The sequence below is a fragment of the Gymnoscopelus microlampas genome (assembly GCF_963454915.1).
Source record: "Gymnoscopelus microlampas genome assembly, chromosome: 22".
Lineage (NCBI taxonomy): Eukaryota > Metazoa > Chordata > Actinopteri > Myctophiformes > Myctophidae > Gymnoscopelus > Gymnoscopelus microlampas.
Window position 1 is genome coordinate 21,294,387 of NC_139959.1, and position 19,648 is coordinate 21,314,034.

The 19,648-nt window shown below is 42.9% G+C and overlaps 1 protein-coding gene across 1 annotated transcript in view; it reads left to right on the forward strand.

The window, feature by feature from the left end:
* Nucleotides 1-291: 291 nt before the first annotated feature.
* Nucleotides 292-19,648, forward strand: part of abca4a (ATP-binding cassette, sub-family A (ABC1), member 4a) — a gene marked incomplete at both ends in the record, with an annotated part of 64,809 nt that continues 45,452 nt past the window's right edge. The window contains 9 exons of the mRNA XM_084049235.1: nucleotides 292-357; nucleotides 3,113-3,206; nucleotides 3,876-4,017; nucleotides 4,733-4,872; nucleotides 7,038-7,165; nucleotides 11,325-11,522; nucleotides 15,797-15,886; nucleotides 17,387-17,621; nucleotides 18,492-18,631. Coding sequence (XP_083905361.1) covers nucleotides 292-357; nucleotides 3,113-3,206; nucleotides 3,876-4,017; nucleotides 4,733-4,872; nucleotides 7,038-7,165; nucleotides 11,325-11,522; nucleotides 15,797-15,886; nucleotides 17,387-17,621; nucleotides 18,492-18,631 — 1,233 coding nt within the window. The remainder of the gene's footprint in view (nucleotides 358-3,112; nucleotides 3,207-3,875; nucleotides 4,018-4,732; nucleotides 4,873-7,037; nucleotides 7,166-11,324; nucleotides 11,523-15,796; nucleotides 15,887-17,386; nucleotides 17,622-18,491; nucleotides 18,632-19,648) is intronic.

Sequence of the window (19,648 nt, forward strand, 5' to 3'; positions counted from 1 at the left end):
TTGGTGCAAATTCAAAATCGTTTTTTTGGCGAGAACAATGGTATTTTTCGGGGGACAAAGACACTGGTCCTTTTAGCCTATTTTATGGGTTGTCAAACAGGGCCCGATTCATACTTCGTAGCAAGACGGTGTCACGCGACAAACACATAGCAGAACAAACATATCAGCTTTGTGGAGTCTGATATATTTTCGCTAGCTTAAATGAGGCTAAATGGTAATGTATGTTGATTGCATGCAGGTGTGTGGGCTGCTGGTGGAAACCCCCCACGGGGGTGAAGGGGTGGAGCCACCATGGGGGCAGGCAGCCAGGTCCGCCTCCTGCTGTGGAAGAACTGGACCGTCCGCAAGAGGCAGAAGGTAAAGCTCAAGTGTTCAACACTTTAAACATCCAGAATGGGAGGAGGTTAGCTAGTTCAGTTGTAGTTATTAGTTAGCCATGTGTCTCCAAAACAAGTTGACCTCAGGCTACTTTGTTGTATAAGACATTGGTTCTCAAAGTGGGGTCCGGGGACCCCCAGGGGTCCTTGGGGGCGTTCTAGGGGTCACCATTAAAAGTAGTTAACGTAGCATCACGGTCATTTTAACCACTTCATCCATATGTTAGCTATTAAAAATAGCAGGTCTACACTGTGATCTTGTACATGTGCTATTTTTTCTTCTTTATATCCAACAATGTTTGGAAACTTTAGCATTTTTTTCAACGCAAATCTTCTCTTAGCTTGGGGTCCCTGACACAAAACATTTTCAGATGGGGGTCTGCCAAATACATATCAATTTGGGGGTCCTTGGCACGAAAAAGTTTGAGAACCACTGGTATAAGACTAATTGCAGACAACAACAAGCTCACAGGAACCCCTATTTGTAACTATACCTTTCAGGACGGTGTTGCTATGTACAGTATATAGCAACATAATCTTTTTGTATTTTTTGAATACATATTTGAAGTTTTTCAGAAAACCTGATGATTTAAAAGGCTTTTTTAGAATCGGCCTGGTCTAAATAAATAAATAAACAAAAGGGGAAAAAATACTATAGTGACATACTTAAAACAGATACATAGTAGTCAATTAAACAATCAATGTAAGTCTCCAAGCTGTTAAATCATTCCCTTGAGTCCCTTCAATTCTATCTTCTATCCATCCATATGTGTAGGTTGGCCTACAATATATTATGTAGCATCAGGTTTGGATTTAGATGTCAAAGTTTGCTGATGCTACAGTCTGTCTACTTCAAAACTGATACCATGTATCAGTTTTGTTGTTGCATGTCATGATTCAGTCATAGCCTACCTGGCGAGGGAATTAATTTCAGTTCTTTATTAATATTTGTATTTATCAACCTAGTTCAGTGTAAAACTACCCTGCACTGCACTCCCTTTGAACTCTTTGAATGAATGAATTATCACTACAACTATAGTATAGGCTAGTTAAAACCTGAAAGAGAAATCCCCATAACTAATCATCTTAATTAATCTTACCAAATTGGGAGATTAATTGGGAGCAGAGAGTCTCAACTAATCTAGATAAGCTGCAAGGTTGTCATCAAACCTATACATCAAGAAGTTGTATAGAACAGTGGTTCTGAAAGGGAGGTCCAGGGACCCTCAGGGTTCCTTGAGGGGGTTCCACATGGATACAAGAAGAGTGGGCACTAAGGAAGAGAGCGCACCTCAATAAAATCAGGCTATTTTGTCCAAAATGTTAAAAAAAATAAAGTATTAGAAAAATGGTCTCAAGTAATGTAAATATACCAGATTTGAACATGCACTGTACATCATTATCAGACCCAAATTCACCCGTCAACTTCTGGTTTATGCTCAGTATGATTGGATGTGCAGGTTTTGTAGCAATTTGTAGCAATTGTAGAAATATTAGACCTTAATTGTCAAATGTTCATTCATGTTCTAAGCATGTATATTTTACATTAAGACCGTTTTCCAAATCCAAATAGGCAATTTTACATTGAGGTGCCCAGTGCCCACTCATCCTTGGTGCCCACTTTTCCTGTTACCTTCCAAATTGACCGTTCCAGGTCTGTAACCCTGAGAGTGTACGAAGGGAACCAAATGGACCCTTACGGGTCCATTTGGTTCCATTCGTACACTCTCAGAGTTATGGGAGTCCTTGAAATTAAATCATTTCTCATTCAGGTGACCTTGATGAAGTCCCGCTCTGGGTCACTGTGAACTGAAGAGATTATAGGAGAATGGTCTGTTGGAGTTTCGAGGGCTCTTATACCTTGGTGCTGATCTCAGATTGCATGAATGTGGGGAACACAATGCTACAGCTGTTCTGCTTTAGATGGTTGGGAAAGCTCAACCACCCGTGGCCACATCCCTCATTGTTGCCAAATCCCCTCGTCTGAAGTGTTGCCAGAGATGGATAAACACACACCACCACCAGCAGCACCAAGAAAGAACACACACACACACACACACACACACACACACACACACACACACACACACACACACACACACACACACACACACACACACACACACACACACAGACATGCTGATCATGTCTCGCTTGATTTAAACTACTATTACAAGAAACTCTGTCAACTCGTGTCAGTACAGAGTTTGTTATACTTACTTATATGCGTCCTTTGTGCGTCCTTTTAAAACACAAGCATGGTGCACACGCACACACACGCTCACAACACACCTATGTGCCTTTCTTTTATGAATCACCTTACTACTCAAACAACATTTTTTGTGGTTGATTAAAAAGATTAAATCAACCCACCCTTTCTATCTCTTCTTTACATTATGAACACACACATAAGTATGCCTGCATCACTGTGTAGAGCAGGGTTTCTCAAACTTTCTCATGTCAAAGACCCCCAAATTATTCGGCCGCGGACCCCCATCTGAAAATGTTTTGTACCAGGGACCCCCAGAAGAGAATATTTATGGAGAAAAAAAAGCTTGTGATCTGCTATTTATAAAATGCTATTTGTGCTACTTGTGATCTGCTATTTATAAAATAGCCAACTTATAAATGGATAAAGTGGTTAAAATGATTGTGATGCTATGTTAACTACTTTTGCTGCAGGGGACCCCCTGGAACCCTGTGTGGAGGATGATATGTTTTTTCTCTTCACGTAGGAGCGGTTCTTCATGGAGATCATGTGGCCTGTGATGCTGTTCATTGCTCTGGTGTTTCTGAGAAGAGCCAACCCACTCTACCGACAACATGAATGTAAGCAAACAGTTGCCTCAGCTGATGATGATTTTCAAATGAAAGTAATTAGTCTTTAGTCAAAACATTTTGACCTGTAGGCTACAAACATACTCCAAAACATCAGCAAAAAAACACATCCATGGTCTATGACATTCTTTAATGTCAAAGGTTGTTTGTTTTTTTCAATTATGCGTTGTTTTATTAATTAAATACACACAATTTATTATTTGTAGCCATTGTTTTCTGTTGGCTGCATGTCAAAGTGTCCTTGAGCAAGACACAACTGCTCCCAATGAGCAGGTTGGTGCCTTGCATGGTTTCCTCTGCCATTGGTGTGTGAATGTTTGCATGCATGGGTGAATGTGATGTACATTGTAAAGAGCTTTGGATAAAGAGGTTATATAAATTCAGTCCATTTACCTTTACCCTTTCGGCGTGAAGCTGATTATGTTCCTCCTGTGTATGTAATGTCTTCTCTGAATGAAGACATTCAGAGCGGACACAGAGTCTGTAAGGCCTGATTTATACTTTAGTCGCACGCCGGTGTCGTGGATTAAAAGAAAATAGATCTACAAGCTCTGCTGGCTTGTGAGAGTGTAGATCTGTTGTTTTCGAAGCGTGACACCAGTGCTAAATGAAGTATAGACCAAGAATAACATCATCTCCCCTCTGCTCTGGTCAATCCAGGTCACTTCCCCAACAAGGCCATGCCCTCCACGGGGATCCTGCCGTGGATTCAGGGAATCTTCTGTAACGCCAACAACCCTTGTTTCCAGTACCCCACCCGCGGAGAATCCCCCGGCCTGGTGTCCAACTACAACAACTCCATGTGAGCAAAGAAACCATGGCTGCTAGAAGAAGTGTTTGCATTTTACATGAATTACTTCAGTGGTTCTCAATGTTTTTCATGTCAAGGACGCCCCAAAATGATATGTCCCCACCGGCCATCGCAAAATTATTTTGTGCCAGGGACCCCCAGAAGCAAAGATTTGAGTTAAAGATGTTCACTAAAAACTAAAAGAACCAATGAATCCTACATGAAAGTGCAGCAACTATTTATGTAACAACAAGTCAGATACACACTGATGGATCAGTGGTTCCCAAGCGGTGTGCCGCAGACTGCCGAGGCACACTGGTTTGACCTGAGACGTGTCCAGGTGTGGCTTTGGATGTTCGTAAACAAGCTGTGCTTGTAGAGAAACTTTGAAAACCATTAGTGTTTGACACTTTCAGATTATTGAAGTACTAGAGAAGAGGGTCAATATTTGCAAGACTGTGTTAGTGTGTGTGTGTGTGTGTGTGTGTGTGTGTGTGTGTGTGTGTGTGTGTGTGTGTGTGTGTGTGTGTGTGTGTGTGTGTGTGTGTGTGTGTGTTTGAGTGTGTGCGTGTGCGCGTGCGTGCGTGCGTGTGTGCATGCCCGTATGTCTTTGTGAACGCAGGTGTGCGGTGAGTGGGCACATTCCTTTCTTTCTCTTTGAACATGTGTGCATGAAGGCGTTTCTTGTCTGCATGCTTTGAGTGTGTATATGTTGTGTTCTGCTCAGATTGGCTCGGTTCTACACGGACGCCCAGGATCTCCTGTTCAGCGACCCGGAGTTCCTCCCGCTGGGGCGCCTCTGGAGGGAACTCACCGGCATGAGCAAGTTCATGGACACCCTTCGCACCCGCCCTGAACTGGTCCGAGGTCAGTGGTGCTGGTGCCGCTATCAACCCCAAGAGATAGCTTGATTCATTCCAGTCCAGTCAGAAGAACACTCCTCGCACACAGTTTGGATTGCAAGGCTTAATATTCATGCCCAACTAGGCTTCAAGACACACATGTACTGTATATGCCAAAATAAACATCCCAGGAAGTAAAGGATAAAAGATATATTGAACGTACAGTTCTTACAGTCTGAGAAGTGCATAGTGATGCATTTTTTTCCTGGCAAGTTTTAGTACAGTGGAAAAATACAAAAAAGGAAGAATACAGGAAAAACTTGGTGGTATAAAGCTGTACATTTTCATAGTTTGGGGTCTCTGTTCACTGTTCTTTGTTATTACAAGGTTTAGGTCCACCCAGCAAACACGGAAGATCACATCCATATTAATTTGAGAATTTCCTTTCAAATGTCTGTAAAATGTGTCATTTGAATCCTATTTTTAACGGTTTCAACAAGGAATAAATAATGTTTGGACAAAATATGTAGGTGTAATATCAAAAAATGGTCTCCTGGTGCTGCTACAGTATAAAAGGCTAATGTGAAAAATCCAAGGAGTGTATGTACACAGTTTAACGCTGATCGGGTCAACTGTGCCGGAAATTAGCTGTTCACGGACGGACGGACGGACGGACGGACACGCGGACGGACAGGGGGCAAAACATAGTCTCAGCCACACCTTCGTGCTGGTGGACACAATGACTCTTACCACATTATACAGTAGACTATAGTATCTCCTAATGAAATTAGGCAACCTTCTACCCGTGGTTGACGAAGGCATAACACCTTTAGTATTATCAGTTTTGGGACTTGTTTTCCAAAAATGGCTTAATAGTGTTTTGGAACAGAACACTTCAATGCCACATACAATCTTAAGACTGTGATCACAATAGAAAGTCACACAACAGGTCTCCTTTCTCACCTGTTATCATTCTTTATCTTATGTGAACATCATCGGCACACATTATAGCAGGAAGAACTTATCAGTCGTGGTGGACAAAGTACTCAACCCCAATACTTGAGTCAAAGCGTAGATACTCCTGGTCAAACATGACTCAACTACAAGTGAAAGTTTCTCTGTCAAATTTGTACTCGAGTTAAAGTGCAGGAGCACTTCCTTTAACCCATTAAGACCTGAGGCAGATTCTACAAATGCCTTCTAAATCAGTAGTTCTCAAGCTTTTTCGTGCCATGGACCTCCCAAATTGATATAAATTTGGCCGCGGACCCCCAGCTGAAAATGCTCTGTTCCAGGGACCCCCAGTTGAGAATTTTAAATTATTCAGTGTTTTCAAACACTTTCAAGATTTCTTATCGGGTTGTTTCAAGCTTGTAGATGATGAGGATGTACTCAAATGCAATCACCTAAACTCACACACAAGAGGGCTTTTCAATCTAACGGTACTTGTCTTTCAAAATAAAGTTATTCCAAACAACATAACAGCATAAAATATAAAAGACAGTAATGATGATGGAAGTGGAGTGCGACGGAGTGCATTTCAGGCTGTGACTGATTGCGAAAGGGCTTGTCCCTCATCTGTCACTCCTGTGGTGAGATAGACGGAGTCATAGAGATATGGTTTCACATTCCATGCTCACACACACACACACACACACACACACACACACACACACACACACACACACACACACACACACACACACACACACACACACACACACCCCTCAGTTACCACATTGAAAGAGTTCTGATCACCTCACACCAGGTGAAATGTGGCTTTGTGTTATTTGTGACTGTTGTTAATTTTCATTTAAACCCATTAAGACCGGGGACGCATCTGTGTAATTTTAAGATTTCTTTGGCTATTCAAAAATAGCAGATATACAAGCTCATAGCGCGGCACCGACTGCCGCGCTACGAGCTTGTAGATCTCCTATTTTTGTAAAATCGTGAAAATGTGTGCAAATCTTTGAATATATATAGATTTTTTAAAGCGTTACGATTTAGATTTTTTTTTTTGAATCGGCCTCAGGTCTTAATATTAAGGCCCTCATAAGTGATTACATTATCAACCTCCCTATGTGTGTGTGTTTGTGTGTGTTTGTGTGTGTGTGTGAGCGTGCGTGAGTGGCTGACTATCATTTACCATCTCTTATCTTCTCTCTCTCTCTCTCTCTGTGTGTCCAGGTCGTGGGGTGATGGTGGAGGACATATTGAAGGATGATGAGGTCCTGACCTCCTATCTGCTGAGAGACGTTCCTCTGACAGAGTCCGTGGTGGACCAGCTGGTCAACGCCCGCATCAGGCCTGAGCAGGTACGGCGGGTCTGGACAACCGCATGATCTGAATGACTCGACGGCCGGCACCGCACTCCCTTGAGTCCTTGCCGATGCCCGAGCCGAGTTTGAAGTCGGTCTGTCCCATATATGCACATGGCCATATATGGACATAGCGTATATCTGTGGCTCTGGACAACTGGATCTCCATATAGGCCTATATATGGCCTTATCGGGTTGATGTATGGTTATGTCTGAGTCATAGTGACGTGGCCATGGTCCTGCCTATACTGTATACGTATGCACGTATCGGTTTTGTTTATGGTTAATGTCTGAATCAGAGTGACGTGGCCGTGGTCCGCCGCCTGCCTGCGGAAAATAGCCACTTGTTAAATTTAAATTAAAATTTTCAATGTTTTAATATATACAAAACAAATCTTTTGCACACCTACGAAGGCGACAGGTGCGTAAGAGAAGACCAATCAAGGGCCCCAACGTACTGAGAGAAAAAACTCCTGCACAGCGCACACTGTCTTCAAATGCAATTCAAAAAGGGCCATTAATGGGAATCACAACGTTTCGATCTGTAAAGGTCGTTTCAGATGGGGAGCGGTTGAAGCGGGCGTTCTCGCTGGGATCAGCTTATCTTTAGAACTATTTTAATTTAGAAACATAAGAATAGTTACAATTTTGAACACATGAGGTTTCCACCCGACAGAGACCACGTAGTGCATTACTACATGCATGCATAAACAAGAAAAAAGAAGAACATTCTTCACTGATGAAGTGCTGCGTCTCTTTCTTCCATGCCAACAACAGAAGGAGTTTCTGTTGAGGACCAGAGGAACGTACTCAACAAGTGGCAGCTTGTTGTACCTCTCTCTCCGTAGTGTTTTTCTGGGAACAGATGCTCTTGTGTGTCTTGTTTTGTTCTGAGCGTGCCGTTGTGCGCGCTGCTCTGCTATGATGGAATTATTGGCTGGTCTTATATGACATTAGTAATGCTGCCTGCCTTCTGCTTAGCACCCAAGACAGGTGGCAGGAATCTGCCTCTGGCAATCTACACATACACACACACACACACACACACACACACACACACACACACACACACACACACACACACACACACACACACACACACACACACACACACACACACACACACACACACACACACACACACACACACACACACAAATGGCAGATCGACAAGATCTGTTATTTTTGCTATATGTCGTGCAATGATGTATATACTGTAGGCCTTAAGTGGTTAACTCTTGCACACACACACACACACACACACACACACACACACACACACACACACACACACACACACACACACACACACACACACACACACACACACACACACACACACACACACACACAGTACATAGCCCAATTATTTCTGTTAAAATGTCATAATTAGAATTCCTAATAAAACATTAAAATAAAACAAAACGTGCCCAATTCTGTTCCGTTTCCCGCTCAGGGAACGGAAGGGGGAATGGTTAACCCTTTGAGCCGCCGGACAGAGCGAGTGTGTCGACATCACTACTCAAACAGCCCTCATCACAGTTTCATATCTTCTCTGTCAGGTGGAAACCTCATAATATGTCCAAAAACTGTTACATCTCAGGATAAAAATTCTAAAACAGCAAAGGTAGCAGATCGACAAGCTCAAAACTCGTCGCTTCACGCCGCGTTTTGGGGCGTGTTTCGAGCTTGCGGATCTGCTACTTTTGATGCTTTTGTCGTTTTGTGTGATGCTGTAGTATGATCAAGTACTTAGTAGGGCGTTCATTTACGAAAAAACACAAAAAGTACAAAAAAAAAAATATATGGTTGAGCGGAGTCCCTCAGGGCTCTATACCATAGCGTATTTTCCGTTGTCTGTTATTGTGGGGAAAGCTTTCGTGGGAAAATTGCAGATCGACAAGCTCACCACACGGCACAACGCGCCACGTGGTGAGCTTGTCGATCTGCTATTTTCCTTCGAAAGCTTTCCCCACAATAAGGATGCTGGGGTGTAAGTGGTTTAAATACTGAAGTAAACTATGGAATTAGAGAGAGAGAAAGTTATCGCCAAAGTCAAAGTGATACTGGGCTGTATTGTCCCGCGTGTCTTGGGTGGGATGGGACATGTGGAATGTTGGTCTTTCATTGTTGGTGCTGACTCACACACTCCACTGTATCCTCCTTGTTTACCGTAATGTCTCATAAATGTGTCTACTGCTGTGACGTGTGTGTGTGTGTGTGTGTGTGTGTGTGTGTGTGTGTGTGTGTGTGTGTGTGTGTGTGTGTGTGTGCCCCCCACGGTGAGATTTCCCCTAACCCAGTACAGGGCTACGCAGATGATGTCCAGCATAGGCGGCGGGTGAGCCCGACATTTGGGAAGGCTGATACGGGACACATGCACGCGCGCTGTGCGCGCGTGCATGTGTCCCCCTCCCTCCCGCGCGCGCACGCGCACGCGCCTACCCTAGCCTTCATTACCCGCCGCCTATGATGTCCAGTTAGCTTCCAGGGAAGAGAGAGTAATTATAAACATGCTCAGCAGGATGTATTTCTAGAGTGGTCAGGCCTGGAAGTAAAGGACATAAAATGTGCTGTTCTGTATGAGAGAAGGAGCGGTGGAAATCGATGGTACTACTCAAAAACCGATACATGCCCTGAATTCAGAATAGCCACAAACCCCATACGTGTGTTCTCCCTTCATGAGACATACACCTATCTCGGGCATCAATTTAACATTGCAGGAGAATGGAAGGAACAAGTTAACATCATCTTGTCCGAGTTTACAGCTAGGTTAGACTTTATTGACAGATGCTCTCTACCTTTAACTATGAAGTTAGAGGCCATTAGACCGGTAGCACTGTCTAACACTTCTTCTCCAATGTTCATATCCAGCAGAACGTACTAAGTGAAATGAACAATAAAACAGTGAGCTTTGTACGTAAGTGGTTTGCCCTGAACACACACAGCACCCGTGATATAATTTTCCACCCTCAGTGGGGGGAGGGCTGGGTGTACCCAATGTGTCGTGGACTTATACCAGCATGCGTATATCCCACCTACTGAGCATGTTGAATAATGATGACAGGGATGTGAGGGAACTGGCCAGATCTTCCGATCTAAGGAGACGCAAGGTCCCGTTAACCAGGGAGTCAGAGTCCCACTTCCTAGGGTTCAAAAGGAAACCCAGTGAGAAACTGGACACTCGCTCCCCGGGCTTTTCATTGGACTGGCCGGACTTGAACGACCTCTGTGTCCAAACCGGAGTGTCCCTGGAGTGGGTCCGGTCTGATTGGGAGACTGTGAGGGTCTCTTAGGACATAATAACTCACCCCCTCACCTCTGTGAGAGCTACAGTGACCTACGGTGGACACACTCACCTTTTGACATCTGCAGGTGCTCGGCGGACCCTGCTGGATCTTTTTCAACATCAGCAACAACAACACTGGACTGGTCTTAAACTTCAGGGAAAACTTGCTTGTCTTCCCTCTGCTGATCACTCTGTTTCCCTTTCATTTCTAAGGAACACTGCTATCAATGAGGACATTATCACATTTACAGTTAAAGCCAGGGTACAGATCCTTCCCACCAGACTCAACCTTTCCGTCTGGTTTCCCACCACCCATGTACCTCATTGTTTGCATCACACCACAGGGCTTGTTACAGAAACCATGTCACACATTCTGAATGGCTGCTATCCCTATAAAGGGCTTTACATAGCACGCCATGACAGAATAGTTGATCTCATAACTAAGAACATATCTAAACATTTTACACCGTCAGTGAGAATGTACAAATATTCCTGTGTCAAACCTTCCATCTTTCAACTCTGTACTGAAAACCCTGAAATCTTTGCACATCTCTCTGCTAATACACCAGATGTTGTTGTTGTCAATGAAGGCTCCAGATCAGTTTCCATTCTTGAAATGGCCTGCACCTTTGACTCCAGCTTAGAGGAAGCTTTTATGACCAAAGTCATTAAATACCAGCCGCTCCTCCATACCATCACAGAGCTTGGTTATAGGTGCAATCTGCTTGTGTTTATCTTTGGCAGCCTAGGACATGTAATGCCTATAATAACATGCTCAAAACAGGGATTGATCATTGATTATTTCACGATATCATCAACAGTCATTTGTTCCTTATATCCTTCCTTCTGTCTCTCTCTGTCCTCCAGTTTGCCCACGGCGTTCCAGAGCTCCACCTGAAGGATATTGCGTGCAGCGTGACTCTCCTGGAGCGCTTCCTCATCTTCTCCAGCCGCCGGGGCCTGTACAACGTACGCAACGCCATGTGTGTCCTCACGCCACAGAGGCTGCAGGTCATCGAGAACAAGTTCTACGCCGACGTCGACTTTCTGAAGCTCCTACGGCTGGTCAGTGATGTCGGTTTTGTCTTGTGTTGTAATGTCTGTTACTGACTGCTTATAGTCCTGTATGGCAGTGGTTACTGTATGTCAAGGACCCCCAAATTGATATGTATTTGGCCGCGGACCCCCCATCTGTAAATGTTTTGTTCCAGTGACCCCAAAAAGAGAAGATTTGTTTAAAAAAGAAAAATCTAAATGATTCAAAATCTTCCAAAAGTGACACGCTGTGAGCTTGTACATGCTTGTACACGTATAACGTGGTTAAAATGATTGTGATGCTATGATAACTACTTTTGACCCAGGTGTTTTTTTCTGCTATTCGTCTACAAAAACGAAGTGAACCGTGCCATATACTGCATAACGTTATTTCACAGGTTCTGGATTTGTTCCCAGTTCTGGGTACACAGAACTCAGAACTTGTACTTTTCATTTTTTGGCAGAAATAGCAGATCTACAGTATAAGCTTGCTTCGCGTTGAGTTTGTGGATCTGCTATTTTCACTTCTTTTGTGAGATGTTTTATTGTTAGATTTGTGTTCTAGTTATATAGGAAACGTAAACCGTTCTGGAAAGTTTCAGGTTATGGAACGTTCTGGGTTAACCTTCGTAATCGAAAAAAAAGGGGAAAATAGCCAAATACTATAGAGAGTGTATGTGGGCCCCAAACGGAGCCTAGTGGCACTCCACAGCATGCTATGTTTCATCAAATGCTACACATAATATCTTCATGTCCATGATTATAACTGTCACGAAACAAAAAGTTGTTGGCACAGAGAATAGTTTTTTTTATATTAGCCATTTGTCTCTGTCATGCAAAGCTCAATAGGCCTCTATCAATATGATTTAGTGGCATGCATACATTGGCCTTTGGCAAGTTTCTTTCGGTTTATCATTGAGTCAGCTCAAGGCTGATGCGGGTCGGTCCAATTTGGGCACAGGGCCATGGTGTTTATTTACTCTTCTGCAAAGAAAATGCTTATGGGCCAATGCTAATAGAAGTCTATGCCAGTTGCCTGTTATTGCTGGATTGAATGGCTATTTAGGGTTTTCGAGTTGGCATGAAACAATCTGGGATTTGATGGCATGGAACAATAATTAGCGTGTAATCTTATTCGACTAAGATACAGCATGGGCTTAGTTGAGACCACAGCTTGGACCCTGCTATTGTATTCATCCGTTTTTGCAAGCTTTGAATGAAAGGTTGTTTAAGTACCACAGCGTCACACAAAAGCATCAAAAGTAGCAGATCCGCAAGCTCCAAACGCAGCGCAAAGCGACGATGTGTTACTTTTGTATTTTTGAATTTGAATCCTGAAAAGTAACAGTTCTGAACATATGAGGTTTCCACCCGACAGAGACGATATTCTGCATTATTATCAAAGTCAGTATTCACAATGAAATGTCTGTAAAGCTGGATAATAATCATCCTTTAACCTCGTATTCAAAGACTTTGGAAGCAAGCTATTGCGTTACAATTGACTATAGTGACAACAAGGACCACTCTGCCAACATCATGCCATATATACTGGCGTACCATGATAAATAATGCCTATCAGAAAGAATTAACCCTGCATTGGCCTGGTTCAATAATAAGCTTAGTGGAGAGAAACGCAGACTGGTGCAGACTGAACTGTGAGAGAGCTTTGTGTAAGCACTGGTCTGTGAGAGTAGGAGTAACACATGTCTGTTGCTCTTCCTCCAGGCTGAAGAGAATGGGACTGTCATTGAAACATGTAGAGGTGCAACAGTTAAAACAAACTAGTGGATTTAATCTAAAATAAAATGATTCTAATAATAAATATTTGATCAACCCTTTAAGACCGGGGAAAGCATAATTGGTGTCATTTTAAGATTTTTTTGGCTATTCAAAAATAGCAGATATACAAGCTCATAGCGCTATGAGCTTGTATATCTGCTATTTTTGAATAGCCAAATAAATCTTATGACACATGACACAAATTATGCTTTCCCGGTCTTGAAGGGTTAATAAAGTAGTCAATTAATAATTGATCCATATTTTCAGCAGAAAAGCTTCAAAACACTTTGTGGAGTAGTTCACTTATAACAGAAGGCAATCAGGGAACCCATTCCTGGGGCACCACCTCCTTTTTTGTGTATAGAAACAGGAACTCGGTTTGGCTCCTCCCCTTTCTTAGTAGTCCACTTCCTCTCGGATGCTTCTGTGTTTGTTTATTCCTGCTAACAACAACACTACATGTTTTGGGCTGTGGTGCCGACAGATCTGTCTTGAGAGATTAACGGTAGGAGACGGTTGGTTCTTGGCAGGTCCCGTCCCAATTGTGAATGTGTTTAACTGTACACACTCACACACACACACGCGCACACACGCGCACACACACACACGCACGCACACGCACACGCACGCGCACGCACACGCACACGCACACACACGCACACGCACACACACACACACACACACACACACACACACACACACACACACACACACACACACACACACATATATATCACGTCTATGCATTGAAAAAGGTGGTTGGGATCTCCAGAGATGAGGAGGAATGTTAGAGAGGAAGGATGTCTCTAGCTGGCTGGTCAGTGTCTTGCTTCCTGGAACCTTTAGCCTATTGTGTTGTGAGCTGCCTGGAAGATCCCTGGAAATAAAAATAAAACACCAGAGTCCTTGAGAGAAATGGTCACAAGTACTTTTTTTAACTTAAGGAAAAGTACCAATACTGCAATGTAGAAACACTCTGTTACAATTAAAAAGTCTGGTAATCAAAATTATACCTGTGTAAAAGTACAGAAGTGTTGGCATCAAAATATACTTAAAGTACCAAAAGTACTCATTATATGCAGAATGTTTCACAAGTTATCATTATGTTTAAAATCTACAAGCTCACAACGCTTGCATCACGTAGAAGTAAAAGTATAGAAACTTGGAAATACTTCTGTAAAGTAAAAGTACCTAAAAAAAGTACAGTACTTGAGAGTACATGTACTTAGTTACTTTCCACCACTGGAAATGGTCAGTGGAACTGCTGTATGATCAGGATGTGCGAACCATTGAATGCTGCTCAGCACATTTTAGGGCCCTACTACTGTGGAGGAGGGAAAGTAGGAAGCAGTGGTGTAAAGTAACTTAGGTAACACTTGCTCATAAGGTACCCGTAATTAACGCTTAATTTATGATTACTTAATACATTATTTAAGCGTTAATTAAGCGTTAATTAAGTGTTAATTAAGCTTTAATTAAGCATTAATTCATCATAAATTCATCATTAATTCGTTGTAATTCATGTATTGAGTAACTTTGCTTAACTAATGATTAACTAATGATGTTCATTACCGAATGTTAACAAATGTTAATTAATGATGATGAATTACAAGGAATTCATGATGAATTAAGGCTTAATTAATCGGCTATTTTCAAAAGACCTTTTATGCATTTTGAACTTGGGACATAGATTGGGACACTCTGCATAATTAGTACTTTTACTTTTGATACTTAAAGTATATTTTGATGCAGACACTTTTTTACTTTTACTCAAGAACATTTTGAATTCGGGACTTCTACTTGTAACAGAGTATGTATTGCAGTATTGATATGTTTACTTCTGGAAAGTATCAATGGAAGGTTCTGGGTTAACCTTCGTAATCGAGAGAAAAAAAATGTAATACTAAAGAGAGAACCATATGTGGGCCCCAAACAGAGCCTGGTGGTACTCAACAGCATGCTGTGTTTCATAAAATGCTACACATAAATATCTGCTTAAAGCCCAGCTTGTGCATGTGTACATTGTTCGTGTTCATGATTATAGCTGTCACAAAACAAAACAAAAAGTTGTTGGCACAGAGAACGTTTTTTTTATATTAGCCATTTGTCTCTGTCATGCAAAGCTCAATAGGCCTCTATCAACATGATTTAGTGACATGCATAGGCCTACATTGGCCTTTGGCAAGTTTCTTTCGGTTTCTTATTGAATATAAAGAGTCAGCTCAAAGCTGATGATTTTGATATGGGGGCCAAATACATATAATTTTGGGGGTCCTTGACTTGAAAAAGAACCACTGCAATACAGTATACTAGCGAAAATAGCCAATCTACAAGCATTGTGTAGGGTCAATCACAACGCATTGTGAGCTTGCTATTCTTGTTTTACAGTAGATACTTTTTAGTTTTTCAAAATGTTTTTAAGATTGGTGCCTATAATGACATACCCTAAAATAGGGTACACCAGGGTTAATGTCCTTAAAGAAACTAATAATGTGCTTGTGTGTCTAATAATGTTGTTGCTATAGCTTCCCCGTGTTGTGGATAACTACTCCGATGGAATCGACCTTCACTTCTGGGGCGGGATTCTGTCCAGCGCTCCGGAAAAACTGCAAGAGGTACGGTAGCGAAAATGGGTCCCCGGTCACTTCCAACGTGCCTCCGTTCAAAAGATCAGCCGCTAGGGTATTTTTAGCTCTCAGGAAGCCCGTCGTTTCCCCTCCACTTGCATTTGTACGCAAACACAGACAGCGGGGGGATATCATTCAGTGCGTGCAAGGAAGACTAAATCCAGAGCAGGCTCCAACAACAGATACATCACAGGGGCAATCTGTACAGTGTGACAGGCCTGACAGTGCAAGAACAGGTGAAGGCATGCACGTGCACACACACAGACACACACGCCCACACACACCCCCCCCACACACACACACACACACACACACACACACACACACACACACACACACACACACACACACACACACACACACACACACACACACACACACACACACACACACACACACACACACACACAGACACACACACAGTGAACGATGCACTTGTGAGTTTGTTCTCTTTGTCGGTATCTCATGTGTTTGAGTGCTGTCGGGCAGAAACCTCTTATCTCCGTATTTTAACCTTTTGTGTTTTTTTTTGTAAATTAACGCCCTACTTGATCATACTACAGCACAAAAGTATCAAAAGTAGCAGATCGACAAGCTCGAATGAGCTTGTCGATCTGCTACTTTTGCTATTTTTGAATTTGAATCCTGAAAAGTAATAGTTTTGGACATATGAGGTTTCCACCTGACAGAGACAATGTGTGAAATGTATATTTTAATGTGTCTGGATCTGGACGTTAGTTTGATTGAGGGGGACGGACGACGCCAGGGACATTGTTTCTAGGTGACTTCCTGGCTCTATAGTGTCTCTGTCTCTGCTGTGGTTGAACAGAAGGCGGGACGCCACTTGGTCATCTTCCAATTTCCAACCCCCCCCCCCCCCAACATCCCCAAACAAACACTGACACTACTCCGCCCACACCCGCCAAACACAGTGGAAAACTGAAACTAGGCCAGCTTGCAAATTTCCAAAATTGAAGCCAATGCTGGTCACATGGGGAAACTAGAAAAAATGTACTCCTCGGAGCACAGGTCTTCGCCAGGCCACGTTGTAGAAGCCAATCAGGATGAAATATGACAAATCGGACAGATCCGTCTTGATCACATGACTATTGCGATAATGTGTACCGATTTGCGTGATGTTTGAACAAAATCTGCAGGAGTAATATCAAAAAAAGTGTTTTACAAAAATCGGCCTCCTGTTGGTGCTATAAAAGGCTGATGTGAAACATGCAGGGCAGAGGTTTTGCCTTGGCCTCTAGGGAGTGTGCGTGCAAGGTCTCACACCGATCGGTCCGGTTATAGGTAAAAACGAGAATCGACCTGTTACAGTGCCACCATGAGGCCGATTAAAAAAATGTAGGGTGGATTTGAACCCACAACTTCAGGCAGGCACTTTACCACTGCACCACCCGAATGCCCATCAACAGTTGTTTTTCTAAGTAGCTCCTAACGTTGTGTCTCCTATGGTCCAAACCTCACACACTACAGCTATTCCAGAGGAGAAGTTCCAGGGATCTCCTCCAGGTGATGGTCCCTCTCTTCCGAGACAGCCAGTCCTTCAGCCAGCTGATGGCGGCCGCCTCCAGCCTGGCGTGTGGCTACAGCGAGGGGGCCTTCTCCCGTGTCGCCTCCTTCAACTGGTACGAGGACAACAACTACAAGGCCTTCCTGGGCATCAACGGCACCACGGCAGACAACCAGTACGCCTATGACGACAGCACCAGTATGTACCGTAGACCACACACCAACACACCTACTCTACCTGTTTGTTTAATGTGACAACAGTCAGATCTGAGCCAAGTCTCCTGTCTCCAGACGTTAAAACGGATGATGATAGTCTCTCAAGCCAGGCAACAGCCAGCCAGACCACAGGAAGCATGTCATTGTTTGTCCATTTTCCATTCACGAAAATATATTTTAGAGTTTCCATTTCTTGCTAAGCAGCAACCTAGATAGCGTCTCTGTCGGGTGGAAACCTCATATGTCCAAAACGTTCAAATTCAAATTTAAAAGCATCAAAAGTAGCAGATCCGCAAGCTCGAAACGTGACGCGAAGCAGATCTGCTACTTTTAATGCTTTTGTTTGACGCTGTAGTACGATCAAGTAGGGCGTTCATTTACGAAAAAACAACAAAAAGTTAGAATATGGAGATAGGAGGTTTCTGCCTGACAGCAGCGATATGCTTTGACTAATTTGATTTATAGTATAGGACAAATTTACGTGACTGCAAAGACGAAACGGAAGTGGGGTTGAGGCGGACATCTGCTTTACAGTCTACGCTTTTTCAGCGCTTCCTTTGCACAGACTGTTAGGCGCACGCATTTGTAAATAGGGTGAGCCAGCAGCCTCGAGAGACTGACAACAGTACCAGTAAATAGACTGTACCACTACACCTGTATATCTGTTTATGACAAACAGTACCAGTATAGCCTGTACCACTATTGCCAGGACATGGTAAATGTGCCTGTGTGAAGCCCCCTAGTGCTCTCATCCTGACTGAACCATGTCCTTGTCCCCGTGTCCTTGTCCCCATGTCCTTGTCCCTGTGTCCTTGTCCCTGTGTCCTTGTCCCCGTGTCCCACCTGCCCGCAGCACCGTTCTGTAATGACCTGATGATGGAGCTGCACTCCAACCCAATCACCAGGATGGTGTGGAGCTCCATAAAGCCCATGGTGATGGGACAGATCCTCTACTCCCCCGACTCGCCTGCCTCCCGCCAGCTTATACGAAACGTAAGCATTTATTGATAATTATACACTTCATCAGTATAGCAGCTTTCATGCATAGAGTGTTACTCAATATCTTATACCAATGGTTCTCAATCTTTTCAGGCCGTGACCCCCCAAAATAATCATATTTGAACTGGGGACCCCCCACCCTGACAAGTACTTGGGACTGTAGGAGTTGAGGCATTACATTTTGTTTGACTCTGTAACACAGATAAATATTGAGAGAATTGCAGATCTACAAGCTCACAACGCCTCGCAACGTGAGACGTTGTAGACGTTGTCTTGTAGATCTGCTATTTTCACAATAATTGCCTCTTTCTTAGGTAATATTTGACAATTTGGCCAGTGTTTGACATTTTTTATAGTATAGATTGTTAATTCCTTTTGACGCAGTAATGGTCTTATTTAATTTCCTTTTTTTATTTTATTGTAGAGGTATTAAAAAGGTCTTAACACATTGACTGCCTAGATTGAGTTAACTCGATATTAGCTTTTCATCACTTGCCTGCCAAGATCGAGTTAACTCGATTTTAGCAAAAAAAATAAAAATCATTTTTTTTTAAAAATTTGACCCAAAGATATGAATATGAATTTTCGAAGATCTTTACTCTCATCCACTTCCTTGTTAACTTAAAACTTTAAAATTTTGTATCTCGGCTCCTGAGTACTTTTTTTTTTTTCATTGAAAAAATCTCTGGCATGAATAACAATAGGCAGTGAAAATAATTCAGGCAGTCGATGTGTTAAAAGTCATTAAATTGACACTTTAAAAATGTGCAGATACCCTGTATACACGTCTACTGTACTGTATGTTGGTTTGTTTACTGTTGAGTGAGAATTTCTTTTTGCACATTAAGCAAATCATCTGAGGACCCCCCAAAATAATTTGGGGACCCCCTTGGTCCCGACCCACAGGTTGAGAACCACTGCCTTATACTATCATGCTCACAAACATTTGAGCTCACTGTCAGTATCAGCCCATGTTTTTGGGGGGCCCTAAACAAGAATTCTATATGGGGC